The 17,538-nt window shown below is 61.9% G+C and overlaps 1 protein-coding gene across 1 annotated transcript in view; it reads right to left on the reverse strand.

Moving 5' to 3' along the window:
* The window catches only part of SDK2 (sidekick cell adhesion molecule 2), a 48,475-nt gene that overhangs the window by 12,641 nt on the left and 18,296 nt on the right, over positions 1-17,538 (reverse strand). Inside the window, exons 2-18 of the mRNA XM_059864226.1 lie at positions 16,136-16,295; positions 7,865-7,971; positions 6,132-6,279; positions 5,352-5,485; positions 4,362-4,473; positions 3,959-4,149; positions 3,291-3,374; positions 3,027-3,221; positions 2,759-2,875; positions 2,495-2,662; positions 2,225-2,327; positions 1,836-2,012; positions 1,614-1,750; positions 1,299-1,446; positions 1,091-1,231; positions 827-1,008; positions 499-614 (exon numbers count right to left, since the gene is read on the reverse strand). Coding sequence (XP_059720209.1) covers positions 499-614; positions 827-1,008; positions 1,091-1,231; positions 1,299-1,446; positions 1,614-1,750; positions 1,836-2,012; positions 2,225-2,327; positions 2,495-2,662; positions 2,759-2,875; positions 3,027-3,221; positions 3,291-3,374; positions 3,959-4,149; positions 4,362-4,473; positions 5,352-5,485; positions 6,132-6,279; positions 7,865-7,971; positions 16,136-16,295 — 2,420 coding nt within the window. The remainder of the gene's footprint in view (positions 1-498; positions 615-826; positions 1,009-1,090; positions 1,232-1,298; positions 1,447-1,613; positions 1,751-1,835; positions 2,013-2,224; positions 2,328-2,494; positions 2,663-2,758; positions 2,876-3,026; positions 3,222-3,290; positions 3,375-3,958; positions 4,150-4,361; positions 4,474-5,351; positions 5,486-6,131; positions 6,280-7,864; positions 7,972-16,135; positions 16,296-17,538) is intronic.

Raw genomic sequence — 17,538 nt, forward strand, 5'->3', positions numbered from 1 at the left:
GCTGTTTATGGAGCTGTGATTAACTCCATCGATAACGGGATCCCCCCTTGCCCGCATCCAGGAGGGATGGCTGGGCATTTAATTGGTATTGTGCAGGATAGCCTCTAGCAACTTAATTAAACACTAATTAGGCCCTAAAAATACTAATCAAAAATACTAAGTGGCGTTTAATAGGAATGTTAAATATCCTGCTCACACTGGTTATCTCATTCAGCGGCAATTAAATTCCCGAACTTCTTTCGAGTGGATTAAAACACAAGTTTAATGTTTTAATTCAATTTCATTAATGTAAATTTGAATTAATTGCAATTTGGAATTAATTACAGAGCATGGGAGATTCCGAGCCCATGCAAGTGTTAAATAACAGTAAATATTATTTTAACAGTCAGGAGAGAGCCAATTAAAATCGGGGATTTCGGCGAGGAGGAGCCAAGACCGTTTGTGAAGGTTGACCAAGTTTTCCCCACAAGCTGTTCCAGTTTTGGGAATCACCCTCACCTTGTAGCCCTGGTTGATGCCGTTGATGAACTGGGGGCTGGGGGGGTTCCAGGTGAAGCGGATGGTGGTGGAGTTGGTGGCCTCAGCCTGCACATTCCCTGGAGGCACCGTGGGCACTGCCAGGATGAAGGGACAGCTCACAGGGACAGCTCCATGAGATCCCCTCCATCATCTGGGTGCCAACCCCGGTTCATCCCTGCCCAGCACATCCCAGTCCCCTTGGGACCTCCACACCCATCCTCCTGCCTCCCATCCCACCACCCCAATGGCCCCTGGTCCTGTCAGGTGCCCACCAAGCCCCTGCCAGACCCTGACTGTCCCCGCCTACCTCCCTGCAGGGTCCACTCTGTCACCTTCATGCTGTAGACCCCCAGGCCAGCGCTGTTGTAGGCGGCCACCTCGATCTCGTAGTTGGTCCAGATGATGAGGTCCTCCAGAAGGAGGTTGTTGACCTCGGCGTTGGTGATGTTCTTGAACTGGTACCCCACGGGCAGCCCGGCCAGGCAGTACCTGGGCACCAGGAGCCATCAGAGCTGCCACTGCCCCCACCAACACCAGGTCTGGGACCCCTGGCACCCCTGCTGGCACCTACCGGATGATGTAGCCCTTGAGGACCCCGTTCTGGTGGCTCTCGGGGGGCGGCTGCCACTGGATCATGATGGACTGGTTGGTGCGGCCGCTGGCAATGACGTTCTGGGGGGGCGCGGAGGGCGGCTCCTCGGGCAGGGACAACCTGCAGGGACAGGCAGGGTGAGCACCTGGGGTCACCAGCCCCCCAAGGACCCCCAGCCAGGACTCACCTCTCCGTGTCCTTGCTGAACTGTCCCCTGCCCACATCATTCACAGCACACAGGCGGAACTGGTAGGAGCGAGCGGGGACCAAGCCCCGCACTGTCACCGATGTCACCTCGGGGTCCACGCTGGCCAGCAGCACGGTCCAGGGTGCGTCTGGGGGAAGAAGGGACAGCAGGGTGGGGACCTGGCCTGCAGGACACTGGGGTCCCCCACCTGGCTGACCAGTCCCAGGGTCCCCAAGCAGCATCCCCTGCAGCAGGGTGACGCTGGGGACTTCTCCCAGTGCCAGCGGTGGCAGGGTGGTGGCAGCAGCCCCTTACTGTTCTCGGAGACCTCCAGGACGTAGCGGAGCAGGGGGCTGTTGCCGTCGAAGGGCTTGGCCCAGGTGAGGTTGATGGCCCGTTTCTCCTGCGGGCTCAGGGCGGCCACGGGGCTCTCGGGGGCGTGGGGGAGCTGCCTGGACAGGGGGGTTAGGGAGCGAAGGGGGGGGGGCGGGGCACAGCCCCAGGCGGGGGTGCTGTCAGGGTGGGGGGGGGTCTCACCGGACTCGGAGGTGGGCGCTGCGCGAGTCGTTGCCCCCGGCTGAGATCACCTTGCAGGTGTAGGTGCCGATGTCACCCGACCAGGTCTGGGAGATGTGCAGGGTGCCCACCTCGTCCAGGCGCACCCGGGGGCCGCTCTCGGGGCCCAGCGGTGCCCCGTCCTTCTCCCAGACGTACCTGTGCCGGGGGAGCCAGGTGTGCTGGTGCCCCACAGCCCCCCAGCGAGCAGAGGGGACCAGGGGCTCGCTGTCGCAGGGCACCAGGTGGCACTGCAGGACCACCAGCGTGGGGCTGAGGAAGGGGACACCCATCTCCCTCCCCAGGACAGCCCTGACAGCAGCCAGGTGGGCAACCCGGTGGTGCCTGGACTCCCCAAACCTCTCACTCACCTGACGTCCACGCTGGGGTCATGGGTGACCCCGCAGCTCATGACAGCCTTGGTGCCCTTGATGACACTCTGGTCCTGCGGCGGGTCCGTGATGCGTGTCCTTGCTGTGGGGGGACACAATGACCCACCCGCACTGCGGGGGTGGCACCGGCAGGGACAGCCCCAGTTGCACCCACAAAAGCCAGCGTCCATCCCCAGAGAGCTCCAGCCAGCAGCACCCAGGGTGGTCCCAGAGCCGGGCAGGGTCCCTCCCTTCCCGTGAGCCCCTTACCCCAGACCACCAGGTCGGCAGAGGCCTCGTCCACGCCGCGGGAGTTGGTGGCCAGGCAGGTGTAGGTGCCAGCGTCGGGCAGGTGCGCGGGGCTCACCAGGAGGCTGCCGGACTCCAGCAGGGTGAAGCGCGGCAGCTGCACGGAGCCGCTGGCCAGGACCCGCTCCCCTGGGGACACGGCGGAGCCCGGTCAGTGCCACGGCCACCGCTGGGGTGGCACCGGGCCCCAGGGCAGCGAGGACAGGCTCGTGCCCCGCCCTTTACCTTTCTGCCAGGTGATGGCCGGGCGCGGCGCCCCCGAGGTCTCGCAGTTAAGGACGACGGCCATGCCATCGATCACCGTGCTGTCCTGGGGACCCCGCGTGATGTTGGGGGCGATGCCTGCGGGGCACAGAGGTGCACAGCCCCCCCTGAATTCCCTCCCTGTGCCCCGCCCGGATCTGACCCAGAAGAGTTTCCTGGGCTCCCTGGGCTGTCTGTGGCCCACCACCCACACAGGGCACGCCCAGGGCAAGGTGGAGGTGGCACCTACTGGTCACGGCCAGGTACGTGGTGGTCTGCACCTCGCCGGCCGCGTTGCGGGCGAAGCACTGGAACATTCCGGTGTCGTCAGGGAGCAGCCCGCTGATCTGCAGGCTGCCGTCCTCCAGCAGCTGGAAGCGGGACAGCTTCTCCAGCTGCAGGAGGGCAGCGTCCTTGTACCAGGCCATCTCGGGAGGGGGGACACCTGCACGGGTACAGCCACGTCAGGCACGGGCTGGCGGCAGCGCACGGAGGGTGCCGGGGAGCAGCTCACCCTTGGCTTGGCAGGGGATGGCCACCACCTTCTCCATCTCGGCCGTGATGTGTCTCTCCGGCTCCCTGACAAACTGCGGGGGCTCTGCCGAGGGAACCAGGAAATAGGAACGGGGACAGAGCCTCTCCCCAGGGACCTTGGGCTGACCAGTGCCCCTCCTGTCACCTCCCATCCCTGCCCCAGGGCTGAGCCTGCCCCAGCTCTTGGCATGCGTGGTCCGGGCTGCTCGTGGGCAGGAGCTCACCCAGCTCTGCCAGGGAAGTGCCAATGGACAGGAACTCACCCAGCACAGACAGGAGCTCACCCAGCATGGACACAGGAAGGTGCCCATAGGCAGGAGATGACCCAGCACAGACAGGAGCTCACCCAGCATGGGCAGGAAGGTTCCCATGGGCAGGAGATGACCCAGCATGGGCAGGAGCTTACCCAGCACGGACAGGGAGGTGCCCACGGGCAGGAGATGACCCAGCAGGGGCAGGAGATAACCCAGCACGGACAGGAAGGTGCCCACGGGAAGGAGATGACCCAGCAGGAGCAGGAGCTCACCCAGCATGGACACAGGGAGGTGCCCATGTGCAGGACATGACCCAGCAGGGGCAGGAGCTTACCCAGCACGGACAGGAAGGTGCCCACAGGCAGTAGATGACCCAGCAGGGGCAGGAGCTCACCCAGCACGGCCAGGAAGGCGCCGGCAGTCACGGCGGGGACGCTGCTGCTGCGCAGCACAGCCTCGCACTCGTAGAAGCCGCTGTCGCTCAGGGTGGGGTGCAGGATGGTCAGCCGCCGGCTGTAGTCGCTGATCCCGCTGGACACGGGCGTCCCGTCCTTCTTCCAGATGATGTGCAGCTTGATCAGTGGCCTGGGGGGGGGGCAGGGAGTGTCAAGAGCCAGCTCCAGCTTCCCTGGAGGATCCCGCCCCCCTCCATCCCGCAGGACTCAGGTGGGAAGGGGCCTCCCTGCATCCCACAGGTTCCTGGAGTGTGGTGGGAAGGGGTTTAGGAGCACCCAGCCCCGAGGCTGGGCAGTGCCAACAGGGAGATTCCACATCCTCATCCCCACCCCACGGCTCACCTGGCATTGGCCACACACTCCATGGTCACCTCCGAGGTCCCGGCCACCACGCTGGTGTTCTTGGGAGGGACAATGATGGTGGGTGCGATGGGATCAGCTGGGCCACCCACATCTGGGGAGAGGGAGGCCAGAGGGACAGCCATGAGCACCCCTTGCCACCCCAGGATGGCCCCAGAGAGGGCACCCCAATCCCTGGCTTGGAGGAGACAAAGGTGACAGGGACCTGGTGGCACCAGGGTGCCTTCCCAGCTGTCCCTAAGCTGTGTCCTCCTACAGCAAGCCACCAGGGCCACCAGGCTGGTGGCAGCAGGGAGGAGGGAGCAGGGAGTCCATAAAGCAAAATGATGGCAACAATAAAAAACCCTCATGTAGGCGCTGTAAAAACGGGATGGGCTCGAAAGCTGCTGATAGAGCTGAATCCATAAACAGGGCCTGGGATGTTTACAGAGCTCCAGGATGCCGAGGGACAGGAAAACAGATTAATGGTGATGGGAGACAGACAGACAGACAGGGATAACCTGTCCTAACCCTGTGGAGCAGCAGGAGGGGAGATGGGGAGAGTGTGACAGGACTGATGTCACTTCAGGGCATGTCCCATGGGATGGGCTGTCACCACCCAAATGGGCTGGGGGACCCTTGGGACTCCTGGGGGGCCCAAAGGAACTGGAGGGACAAAGCCACAGGGGTGGACCCCGGGCAGGGGCTGCTCCAGAGCACCAGGAGCTGACGGGGGACACGGAAAGGGGTGGGGGGTGTCCATGGGGTGACACTGCAGCCCCCACTCCACAGCCCATCCTGGGGCACGGCTGGATGATGCTCTGCCTGTGACACACCAGCGCCTGCAGCACAGCCACGAGCACCTAAATAAATTCTGAGGCAGCTGAACTGTTTAGTCAGCAGAAGCCGGAGCCTCCGAAGAGATTTACTGCAAATTGAACCTGGGGGAGAGGCAGGGGCTGGGGAGAGGGGGCTGGTGCCCCCCACACTCACTGGCCACCGTCAGGGTGATGGGCTGGCTCGTCTTGTTGTCCCCATTCTTGTCATTCACGGCCTGCACGTAGTAACGCCCCGCGTCCGGCGCCACCGTGGACAGGATGACCAGGGTGTTCTCCAGCGTGATGGCTCTGGGAGGAGAGCATGGTGGGGGTGAACCCACCGAGCTGGGACCTTCACTGCCCCCCCAGCACCCACCTGGGACCCCCAGCCTCCCCCCAGGATGGGGGAACCAAGCCCTGTCCCCTCTGTCCAAGCAGAGCTCATGGGACTGTGCAGATTTTGAGGATTTCTCCTTTTTTTTCATTTTTTACTTATTGGAACAATCTAATCTACTGGAAACATAAAATGCTGTGGGGAATATGGTTTTTTTACCATTAAATATGAGATAAAGGAGTTTTATCTCCTCAATCCCGCTTTGCAAATCGAAAGGAGACCAGTTCAATTCCTGCATAATGGGGGTTACAAATTCAATTCCTGCCGCCTGTGGCTGCCCAGGGCTCCGGCAGCACCGGGATCTGCCACAGCTCTGTGGGGACACCGGGCACACATGTGTGCTGTGTTTGGCTCTATCCCACCCTCTCCCACACCTTCCTCCCTCCTGCTTTCATTTTTTGTGAAGAAATCCCTTTCTCTGGTGACAAACAGAGCCATTAGTCACCGGGCTGTCCCTGGGCTTCAGCACGATGTTGGTTAAACATCCTCAGTGTGGGGACAAGGGGAAACGCAGCCCCCAGGATGCTGGGGGTGTTCCAGGGGGGCTCCAGGGGTGCTCACACGCGGCTGCTGGGGGAGATCTTCCGTCCATCGCGGAACCAGGTGACCTGGGGCTGCGGGAAGCTGGCGATGCGGGGCGCGCGGATGACGGCCGCCTCGCCGTGGGACACGCTCTGCTGCGTCTCGCTGTCCTCGAAGCTCCCCATGTCTGCAGAACAGGGCAGGGAACCATGCCAGGGGCCAGCGGGGAGCCCAGGGATGCAGCGCCAGGTCTGGCTGGGCAGCAGGACGGGGTTTGTGCAGTGGGCTCCCACGGAATGGTGCAGAGGGGCTGCTCCCCGTCCCCTCCTCAACTGGCTCAGGGTGGGGGAGATGGGGGTGGCTCAGATGCCGCCGGCTGCTCCCGGTCATCCATCCATCCATCCATCCATCCATCCATCCATCCATCCATCCATCCCCCATCCCTCCATCCCTCCATCCATTCATCCATCCCTCCATCCCTCCCTCCATCCATCCATCCATCCATCCATCCATCCATCCATCCATCCATCCATCCATCCATCCATCCATCCCTCCACCCATCCATCCATCCATCCATCCATCCATCCATCCATCCATCCATCCATCATCCATCCCTCCATCATCCATCCATCCATCCATCCATCCATCCATCCATCCCTCCATCCATCCATCCATCATCCATCCATCCATCCATCCATCCCTCCACCCATCCATCCCTCTCTCCCCCCTGTGCTGGGTCAGGGACCCCTGCCCGAGTGTCCCCACCACAGACAGGCTGCAGACACAGCAGGGAGGGCCCAGTTTCGGGGCTCCCCAGCCTCTCTCTGCTCCCCATGGCATGTCCCGGTGCCAGGAGCACCCCAGCATGACCCTGACTCCAGGGACAAGACGTGGCACAGCTGCCTCCATCCCCCCTGTCATTCCCAGCCTGGAAGCACGCAGCAGTTGTGGGAGACTGAGGGAAGCGGGGGGCATGGAGGAGGGGGGTGGGACAGGGAATTTTTATTGACTTCCTTAATTGCTGTAATTAAAAACATGTAAAGAATCCTTTTTTAACGACTTTGCCATTATCATTAGTTGTTAGCACAGCTGCCTTATTAATTTCTCATTATCCTCCTGATTTGTCACTGCTCCTCAGGAGGTGTTGAAGGGGATGGGATTGGGGATATCCCAGAGGCAAGGGGTGACAGGGAGGGGCAGGTCCCTTTTGGGGGACAGAGCCACCATCCCAGCCCTCAGCACTGCCATCTCCTCCTTAAATTTCACCAGCATCACCCCAGGGATGCTCCAATGTCCCTGCCAGTGTCACCCCAGGGATGCTCCAATGTCCCTGCCAGTGTCACCCCAGGGATGCTCTGATGTCCCTGCCAGTGTCACCCCAGGGATACTCTGATGTCCCTGCCAGTGTCACCCCAGGGATGCTCCAATGTCCCTGCCAGTGTCACCCCAGGGATGCTCTGGATGTCCCTGCCAGTGTCACCCCAGGGATGCTCTGGATGTCCCTGCCAGTGTCACCCCAGGGATGCTCCAATGTCCCTGCCAGTGTCACCCCAGGGATGCTCCAATGTCCCTGCCAGTGTCACCCCAGGGATACTCCGATGTCCCTGCCCAGCATCACCCCAGGGACACTCTGGATGTCCCTGCCAATGTCACCCCAGGTTGCTGCAGGCTCGCACGTGCTGGCCACGAGTGGCACTAACACCGGAGCTGTCCCCCAGCGCCCGGAGCTGGGTGTCCCCGTGCGGTCCCCTCGGGGCAGGACGGTCACTTACAGGCCACCTGCACCTCGGTCTGGCGCTGCAGCAGCGCTCCCATGCGGTTGCGGACGATGCAGCGGTAGAAGCCGGCGTGGGTGCGGTCCAGCGAGGTGATCATGTACCTGCGGGAGGGGTACCAGCCGTGAGGGGACATCCGTGCCACTGTCAGAGCCCCCGGTGACAACCGGTGACTGTCACCCTCCCGGTCCAGAGGCTGGATGTGACTCATCGCCACAAGCTGTGAGCCGGGCCCCGCTGTCCTGAGCCCTGCCCCAGCCCCAGCAGTGACGCTGCTGTCTGCTGGTGTCACCCAGCCTGGAGCTGAGAGCGGCCAAGTCCGGCACTGCTCCGATGAATCCCGGCTGACCCCCCCTTATCACCCCCACGCCTGCTCTTATCAGCGGCCAGCGCCAGCAGCCGGTGAGGAGATAAAGGAAATCACCACATCTCCACTCGACCGCCCCCCGAGCATCGCCGCGGTCCCCAGGCCGGCCCCTGCTGCCACCAGGGCTGTCCCCAGCCCTGGAGCTCCAGTTTCGTCCCCCGCGAAGAGGCGCGGGACCCTCCGGGGGTCGGGCAGGGGCTGCAGCCTCACCGTCCCCGATGGGGAGCGCCGCGAGATAAAGCAGAGAGGGAGTAAATAAAGCAAGCTCAGCCCTCCTTGCCCAAAATCTAATCTTGCGTTAAAACCCGCCGCGGGCTCTTTCGGCAGAGCTTTGTTTGTTCTTCTGAGAACCGAGCGTAAATTAAACTTTCATAAGACCTGAGGAGCGCCTTCCCTGCGCCGGCAGCGCAGCGGGGCCCCGCGCCCACCTCCCCGCACGGCAGAGGGTGACAGGGGACACAGGGCTGTCCCCTGGCCCGGCGGGACTGTCACCAAAGCTGCGGTGACACCCAGCCAGCCGCCCACCCACGGGGGTCACCCGTCCCCGCGGGCGGAGGGAGGGTGCCCTTTGGGAACCAGACCTTGAGTGTCACGGCTGATATTTAAAAACGCTCCCCAGAGGCTTTAAATAAGATATTTCAATTCCACGGAGCTGTCAGGAAGGGCTGCAGACGCCAGGAGTAATGGGCCCGCTCTCCTTGCCGTGTCCTCGTTAATAAATCACACCGTGACTCCCGAGCCCACGCACGCCCACAGATGGATGGCTGGACGGACACACAGCAGCAGAGGGACACGCGTGTCCCCAGACAGACCCGTGTCCTCGCTGCCGCGCCCCCTCCAGATGGGGACAATGCAAAGCCACCAGCGCTGGCACGGCCCAAGGGACACAAACTGGGTCACAGGGAGCACCTTCAGCACAGCCCTGGCAGCACGGTGTCCCCAAGGGCAGGACACTTCCATGGGCACAGGCAGCCGTGTCCCCAGCCCAGCAATGGAGGGGGCCTGGTCCCCACACACGGCAGCTGGAGGAGTTATTGAAGCAGCAGCACTTGCACACACACCTCAGCAGCTGAAAATAGCCCGGAGAAAGGAAATCAATTCCCGGCGCAGCCCAGCCCGCAGTCATCAACAAAACCGGCTCAGACTTTGTTCTCCCCGCTCGCCTTCCACCGAGGCTTTCATCCAAGAGCGCTGGGGTTCGATTTCCCTCCCCCACCGCGCCTGGCTGGGAGGGGACGGGAATTGATTTCACCCCAATGTCACCCTCCTGTCACCCCTCACAGGGGATGCGCTGCCGGCAGGAGGGCTGGATGCCGCCCCACCCCCCAGTTTGTGCCACGGCTTCGTGGCCAGGAGTTCCAGGGCCGTTGTTCCACGCGAGGAAGGAGCTCCTCCAGCTGGGACCGCTCCCGGTCCCCGGCCGGGTGGCTTTGTCCCCCCGCTCTGCTCCAGCCGGGACCGAGGTGAAGCTGGCCCGGCTCCCGGCGCAGCCCTCGCTGCTGACTCCGCTGTTCCAGGGGTTTGTTTGGCTTCTCTGTGAAGACGGAGCTTGACAGGGCATGGTCCGTGGGGAGAGGCGAGCGCTGACCCCCCTGGCCCGGCAGGAAGCGGCTGCGTCCCGCTCAGCCCCGGGGTCAGGAGAGGGCTCCGCGGGCAGGAGCGCCGTGCCGGGGGAGCGCTGGGTCCGCATCAGCAGCTTTGGCACCGGATCTGTCTGACAGATGGATGGCTGCATGCTGGGAACGACAACCTGTCCGTCCGTCCGTCCCGGTCCGTCAGCCGGGCAGGGCGCAGCAGCGTGCCCAGCTCCGGCCGTGCCCAGCTCCGGCCGTGCCCAGCTCCCGGCCGTGCCCAGCTGCCGGCCGTGCCACCCCGCCGGACTGCTCCCGTCCCTCCGGCACAGCCGTGCCCCAGCCCCGGCTGCCGCCGTGGCTCTGTTATTGTAGGGTTGCTGAGGAGCGTGGGGCTGACGCTGCCGAATTATTCTTAGATTGAGGGGGTGGAGAAGGGCCGGGAAAAGCAGCAGCCAAAGGATTTGATCCATCAAATTGAAAGCCAGAAGAGCGCAGAAATCTGTGAGGTTCTTCCAACGCCGCCCAGTAACAGCAACAGCTGGATCGGATTTGGGATGGAAGCGCACTGGCACAGTCCCCTTTGATTAATATCCTGCATAACGACTAATTAATTCTGGAGGGGACGCGTGTTTGAATAGTTACTGTGGGATAATGAAATGTCAAGTGAGCATTAAAACACACTTAGCAGAGGTTTAACGACTCGAAGCATCCGAGCAGTGTCCCGGCCCCTGCTCCGGGCCAGCGCTCGATGAAGCTGCGAGCCCCCCCTGGAGCGCCATCAGCCCCGCTTAACTGGGCTATTGGATCTCAATTAGCTCCCGATTGGAACGGATTCTCTTTGGATCCACGTGGCCGCTGCCTCTCCTCCTGCCCGGAGTGTTTTCCCTCGGCCGTGGGAATTGGCAGCCCCGTAAATCGCTGCCTCAATTGGCCCTGCCAGAACAATGAGCCATTTAATAATTAATGCCCGTGTATTAATCAGCCTCCTTCCTGCAGAGCAGGGACGGAGCGAGCCTCGATCCGTGTTGCGGCATCCGGAGGGCTCTGGTGCATTGCTAAGCACGAGCTTGGCCACCTCCCAGCTCCGGTGGCATCTCCTGCCCTGACAGTCCCCTGGCACCTCCCAGTCCGGTGGCATCTCCTGCCCTGAGAGTCCCCTGTCCTCCCCACCTCAGCCCCTCCAGGATCCCAGCAGGGAGATTCCCTCCTCTGCCACCCCAGCACGTGCCTCCTGCCAGCCCTGACACTGCTGTGGTTCACTGGCACCACTGCCCTGTGCCCACAGCTCCTCATGCCAACCTTCAAGTGTCCCCAAAGCCCCAAACAAGGCACAGAGACAGGCAGGAGCCTCCCCAGCACAAACATTCCCAGGAAAAACCACCCTCTCCATGCTACTCACACTCCTGGGGCTTTGCCACCTGTGGTGGCACCAAAGGTGGCACCAGAGGTGACACAGGCCAGGCTGGAGCCACAAGAACCAGGAAAGCCCTGCTGAACTCCCACCCAGTCTGGGTGTAACCCTTCCAATGTTCTTCAGCTCCTGTTAATTAACTCATCGCATGGTAATTAGCTCCCCAAGGCATAGGAATGAGCCTCACACCTGGACTGGCAAAGAGCTGGGCCCACCAGAGCAGGGATGAGCTCCCAGCAGGAATCTGGGGGTGATCCATCCTCTTTGCCCCAGGCCTGGGATTTTCAGAGGCTCCTGGCTCAGTATTTTACATAATTTGGGGATAAACTCTGGCCATCAAACATTTGGGATCCTCCCCAGGCCATAAAGGCACGTCAGAGTCCTGTGTGTGCAGCCAGTTGTGTCCCTGCACCCCCGGGGGACACCCCAAAACAGCCCAGGGAGGAGCTGGGCTTGAAAGAGCCCCAAATCTGGGTGAGCCCACACAGAAAGGCTCCCAGAAGGAGCAGGAGATGGATCAGAGACACCACGTGCTGGAAAACCCACCCCAGGGCTGGCATGGGATGGCACGGGGAGGCTCAGCTGTGCCAGCCCTGCTTGGCAGAGGGGAGCTGGGGCAAAGCCAGCCAGAGTCAGAGATGGAATGACACTGCTCCAAGCTCCAGCAAAGGGGATCTGGGCTCTTGAGAGGAGGCAGGGAATCCTTCAGTAGCTGCTGGACTCCTGCACCAGCTGTGGAGGCCCTGAGGGGAGGCACGAGGGCTGATTTAGGAGCCAGCAGATGCATCCCTACGGATGGGAGTCTGTCCAGAGGTAATCTATGTGTAAGGTAATTTCCGAAGGCAGCAGGACTCGATGCAGCCCTTAATAGGACAATCTCGTGTGATAAATTACCAGCCCCAACTAATCTGCATGTTAAATTTCTTGTATGAGAAATAAATATCCTCAATTCACCAGAGAAGTGCTTTCCTTCCGAGGATTTCATTAAAGACATCAAGCTGCCTGATTTGCATGTTGTGATTCCTCATCCGAGCAGCTCCGGAGAGCCCGGCACTGGAGAGGTCCTGGAGGCAAAACCAGAGCTGGGCCAGGGCACCCGAGTGCACCCAGCCTGCTGTCACCTCATGGGCACCTGAGGGGTGTCCCTGTGGGGCTCCTGGAGCGGGAGGCAGCAGGGATCCCATGGGAAACAGCCTCGTGCACCCCGTGCCAACAGCAGGGAATGGAGGGAGGGGAGGGCAGGTCCCTGATCCCATCCCACCCACCAGGAACACTCTGGGATCACAGATCTGTGGGTACACACAAGCCATGCTGATCCAGGAGCCCCCCACAGTCCCAGGCTCCACGCCCAGAGCCAGGCTGATCCTGAATCCCTGAGCCCCCCACGGTCCCCGGGATGCTCCCAGGGGAGGATGGCTCCACACACAAACACACACCCCCAGAGCCAGGCTGATCCCTGAATCCCTGAGACCCCCACGGTCCCAGGATTCTCCCAAGGGAGGAAGGCTCCACACCCAGAGCCAGGCTGATCCTGAGCCCCCCACAGTCCCAGGATGCTCCCAGGGGAGGATGGCTCCACACACACACACCCAGAGCCAGGCTGATCCTGAATCCCTGAGCCGCCCACGGTCCCAGGATTCTCCCAAGGGAGGAAGGCTCCACACCCAGAGCCAGGCTGATCCTGAGCCGCCCACGGTCCCAGGATGCTCCCAGGGGAGGATGGCTCCACACACACACACACATACCCAGAGCCAGGCTGATCCTGAATCCCTGAGCCCCCCACGGTCCCCAGGATGCTCCCAGGGGAGGATGGCTCCATACACACACACACACACACAGAGCCAGGCTGCTGCTCAGTCCCTCGGGGCTCCTTCATCCTGCTCCTTCCCCCAGCATCCTCCTGAGGGAAGCAGCTCTGCATGCTCGTGGATCCAAGCTGCGATGCTCCATCCCCAGGGATGCCCCGGGGGGATGAGCCCGTGGTCACACACAGAGCCAGGCTGGTGCCCAATCCCCCCCAGCCCCCAGGGCTGGCTCCAGGGGGGGATGGCTCCACAAGCACACAGCCCCGGGCTGCTCCCCAGGCCTCTGGAGTCCCTCATGGCATCGGATCCCCTGGATGCTCCTCGGGGAGGTTGGCTCCGAATGCTCAGAGAGCCGAGTGATCCCGCCGCGCCCCCCGGGGATGCTCCCCAGGGATCAGCTCCAGGAACAGGCACCGCCGCTGCCCTGCCCGGCTCGGGGCCACGGACGGGCCCGGCCCGTTGCCCAGCTGGGCCTCGGCGATGGCCGAGATCCGCTCCGGTGGCGGCGGAACCGCTGCGGGAAGGAAAGGGCGGTCGCCATGGAAACGCTGCCAAACTGGGAGAGCGGCTCCTTCCCTGGAAACGTGGCGTGAGCTCCTCCGACCACCGTGAGCACCGAGAGGCTCCAGGGGGGCGGGGGGACAGCCAGCCCCTGCCCACAGCCCCCAAAGGGGAAATGCACGAATCACTGCAGCCGGAGGGATGCCGTGCTCAGGAGAGGGTCTGGGGAGCAGCAGTGAGGATGATGAGGGTGGAACGCTTGGAGACACAGCCCTGGCTGGGAACCACGAGGTGAAGCCACTAAGCCTGGCTGGGAACTGTGAGCTGATGCCACCAAGCCTTGCTGGGAACCATGAGTGATGCCACCAAGCCCAGGCAGTCCCTGGCACAGCCCCCACAGCACATTGTCCTCTCCAAGGCCTTCCTCATGGGCACTGCCAGGCTCTGGGAATGTCCTCCTGTCCCTGGACAGACGGACACACGGCAGCACCGAGCTGGGAGGGACTGCTGCACCCCAAACCCAGAGCCATCCCCGGCCCCACATGGCCAAGAGCATCCCTGAGCCTCCCTGGCCATCAGCACCAGTCCTCCCCTCTCCAAGGATTGCTCTGTTTCTAAACTCGTTAACTTTTAATTACAACCTTCCCACTGCCTGAGCGGGCTGGCTCCGCGCCACCGACAGCTCTATTAAAATTCAATTTCTGCCCATCATAACTAATTTTGGTCCTTCTCCTTCTCACCAGCAGCCTCCAGTGCCAGGCACGACAGCCAAGCCCTCGTCTCCACACTCCAAATCCCCACGGAGCCTCGGGCAGAGCCAAGGGAGGCTGGCAGGTTCTGGGGGAGCCCAGCAGGGATTTGGGATTTGCACGGTGCCTTCTCTGCTCCGGTGGCTGCGCTGGGCTTGTTTGGGTTTTCCCCACGTGTTTGGTTGGTTGGGTTCTCGCTTCCTTCCTTAATCCTTTCTGCCTGAGCGCTGGAGCTGGGGGCTCCAGGGGAGGGGAGTCACCTTGGAGCTGGGAGGCAGGAATGAGGGGATTCAGGGATGGGGGGTGCACGGATGGATTCAAGGATGAGGGGATGCAGGGATGCGTGGATTCAGGGGTGTAGGGATGAAGGGATGGGGGATGCAGGGATGCAGGAGTGCAGGAATGCATGGATTCAGGGGTGGACGGATGCAGGGATGGGGGATGCAGGGATGCAGGAGTGCAGGAATGCAGGAATGCATGGTCTCAAGGATGCAGGGATGCAGAGATGCAGGGATGCATGGATTCAGGGGTGGACGGATGCAGGGATTAAAGGATGCAGGGATGCAGAGATGCAGGAGTGCAGGGATGCAGGAATGTGAGGATGCAGGAATGCAGGTATTCAGGGATGCATGGATGCATGGATCCAGGGATGCAGGGATGTAGTGATGCAGGAACTCAGGAATTCAGGGATGGAGAGATTCAGAAAAGCAGGGATGCAGGAAAGGAGGGATGCATGGATAGAGGGATGCAGGAATGCAGGAATGTGGAACTGCCTGGCATCCCAGAGCACAGACACCACTGCTGGGCCCTTCCCTACTGAAGGGTGAACTGAGGCACGGATCAAACCCAGGAGAAAGTCAGGAAAAGGAGTCAGAATGCCCGTTCTGGGTTTGGAGGTGACCCCCAGGCACCACAACTCATTCCCAGGGCAGAACAGGGCCTGGGATCAAGGTCCTGGCTCCTTTTTCCTGCCTGGGAAAGAGCTCCACTCCCAACAGGAGAGAGCTGTGGGAGCTGTGGGGCTCAACAGGTCCCTGAACTTCCACACCGTGACAAGGGACAAGGGTGTCCCACAGCCAGGGACTCAGGGCATTGCAGAGCTGCAGCCACCACGGCTCAGGAGGGGACAGTCCCCGAGGAGGGCCCTGGCTCCAGGATCCCAGCAGGGCTCACGTCACCCAGCCGCTCTCTGTGCATTCCCGGCATCCCGGAGCAGCCCCGCGTTGCTACAGCAACACGAAGCCTTTGGATTCGATGCCTGGGAAGGGGGAACGGCTTGTCTCAACCTGAATTATTGATTAAAACAGAGAGGATGACACACACACTCAGAGGAGATGGCGAGAGGTGCCCACCTTGATTTAAAGGCCATCTCCAAGGGGCAGGAGCCGCTCGGTGCCAGGAGCGGTTGGCACACGGGGCTGGAGCTGGGCACTCTCCCACACCAGCCTGCCTTGCTCCCAGGGAGCCCCGGGGGCTGTGATGCACAGCCCGGTGTTGAGGTGTTAATCTGCTTGTGCAAACACCTCCTCCCCGCTGCTGACCTGCTTAAAGTCCCGTTTGCTCTGCAAACAGAGCCTCGGCTCCAGGGCTGCCAAGTGCTGCCTCTGTGCCGCCTGCCAGGATGGCAGCCCTGGCGCTGGCACCTGCCAGGGAGCAGCATGACGGGCAGGATTTGCCACGGATGCTCGGGAACACTCAGAATCCAGAGTCACTGAGGCTGGAAAACACCTCCAAGGCCATCATGTCCCAGCTGTGCCCTATCCCCGAGCTGAGTGCCACCCCCAGTGTTCCTCCAGGGATGGGCACTCCAAACCTCCCTGGGCAGCCCCTGCTGACGCCTGACCACCCTTTCCAGACTCACCTGTACTCCAGGGAGAACTTGGTGAGCTCCTGGCTGTTGTGCAGCCACTTGAACTCCAGGGGCCAGCTGCCCTCGGCCATGCAGGTCAGCACCAGCCTGTTCCCCTCCAGGTGCACCTGGCTCCGCACCGGCTCCGTCTTGAAGTACGGGGAGACATCGTCTGTGGGGAGAGGAGGGGCAGGGATCAGAGCCCCCCATCCTGCCAGCCCCACGGAGCACTCAGCACTGCTGCCCCTGCCCCTGGCAGGCCACGGAACAAAATGATTTGAGGTCCCTTCCAACCCAGAGCATTCCATGACTCCATTGGCATCACCCCGCTGCCACCTCCCCGCCCCAGCCAGGCCACCCAGCCCCCTTCCCTGTCCCTTGTCCCCCCCGAACCCTTCCAGCAGCCCATCCACAAGGGCTCAGCCCGCTGCAGGTTTATCTAAGCTGCTGCTTTGCTTTATTCCCAGCTCCCTTTGTAGCATCTCGGAGCTTTTAACTCGGGGGGTGAAGGGGCGGAGGGGCTGCGAGCCGAGCGAGGCAGAACCACTTACTCCTCTCCTGTTTTATTTGCTAAGTAAAACTATAAATCGAACCACACAGCTCCATTTTCTGCTTAACAAATGGAAGCCCTTTTACTTCAAAGGCACATTCATATTCCCCAGCAGCTTTCAAGTGCACGTTCAATCACAGCTCTGGGTTTTTTCTTTGGGGTAGGGCTTTGCTTTCTTGTCTGCTCGAGCTGAATTCCTGCCGTGGATCCCTGTGAGTGGCACCAAGGCGCTGCCCAGCACCCTGGGGGTGTGACAGGAGTTTGTGGGAGCCAGAGACACCCCCAGAGGTGCACCGGGGGTCCCTCTCCTCGCTCCTGGCTCCTGCACACCCACATGGAAATGCCCGGGGGAGTTACACCATCCTGCCTGGCAAAGGGCAGGGCACGGTGGTGCCAGGCCAGTCATTAGGAAGGGAAGGAGCAGCTTGTGGCTCGTTAATTTAATCTTCCTCTCTGACCTTCAGCAGCACCAGCTGGAAGGGGCAGCCCTCACTCCTCCTGGTGTCCCTGCCTGGGATCCAGGATGGATCCGGACACTGGGGCACCAGGGCACGGCAGCCTGGCACGTCCTGGGTGGCACAAGGGCAGAGTGGTGCCCACGGGCAGCTCGGTGCCCTGGCTGTGGGGTTTGGCACCACTGCCCGACCCATGGCCCCACTGTTCCCTGGCCTGGGGAGCTCAGGGCAGCCCTACCACCCTCAGGATGCCCAGGAGTGGGGACACAGGTGCCACAGGGCTCACGGGAACACCCCAGAGCAGGATCTGTGCCACCTGTGCACGCCACATGTCCCCACACCACGGCAGAGCTTGACCTGCAAGGCCGGGGCATCGCCCACGCCACCCCGGAGACTTTGGGATTATGGCA

This window comes from Haemorhous mexicanus, chromosome 20, assembly GCF_027477595.1.
Source record: "Haemorhous mexicanus isolate bHaeMex1 chromosome 20, bHaeMex1.pri, whole genome shotgun sequence".
Lineage (NCBI taxonomy): Eukaryota > Metazoa > Chordata > Aves > Passeriformes > Fringillidae > Haemorhous > Haemorhous mexicanus.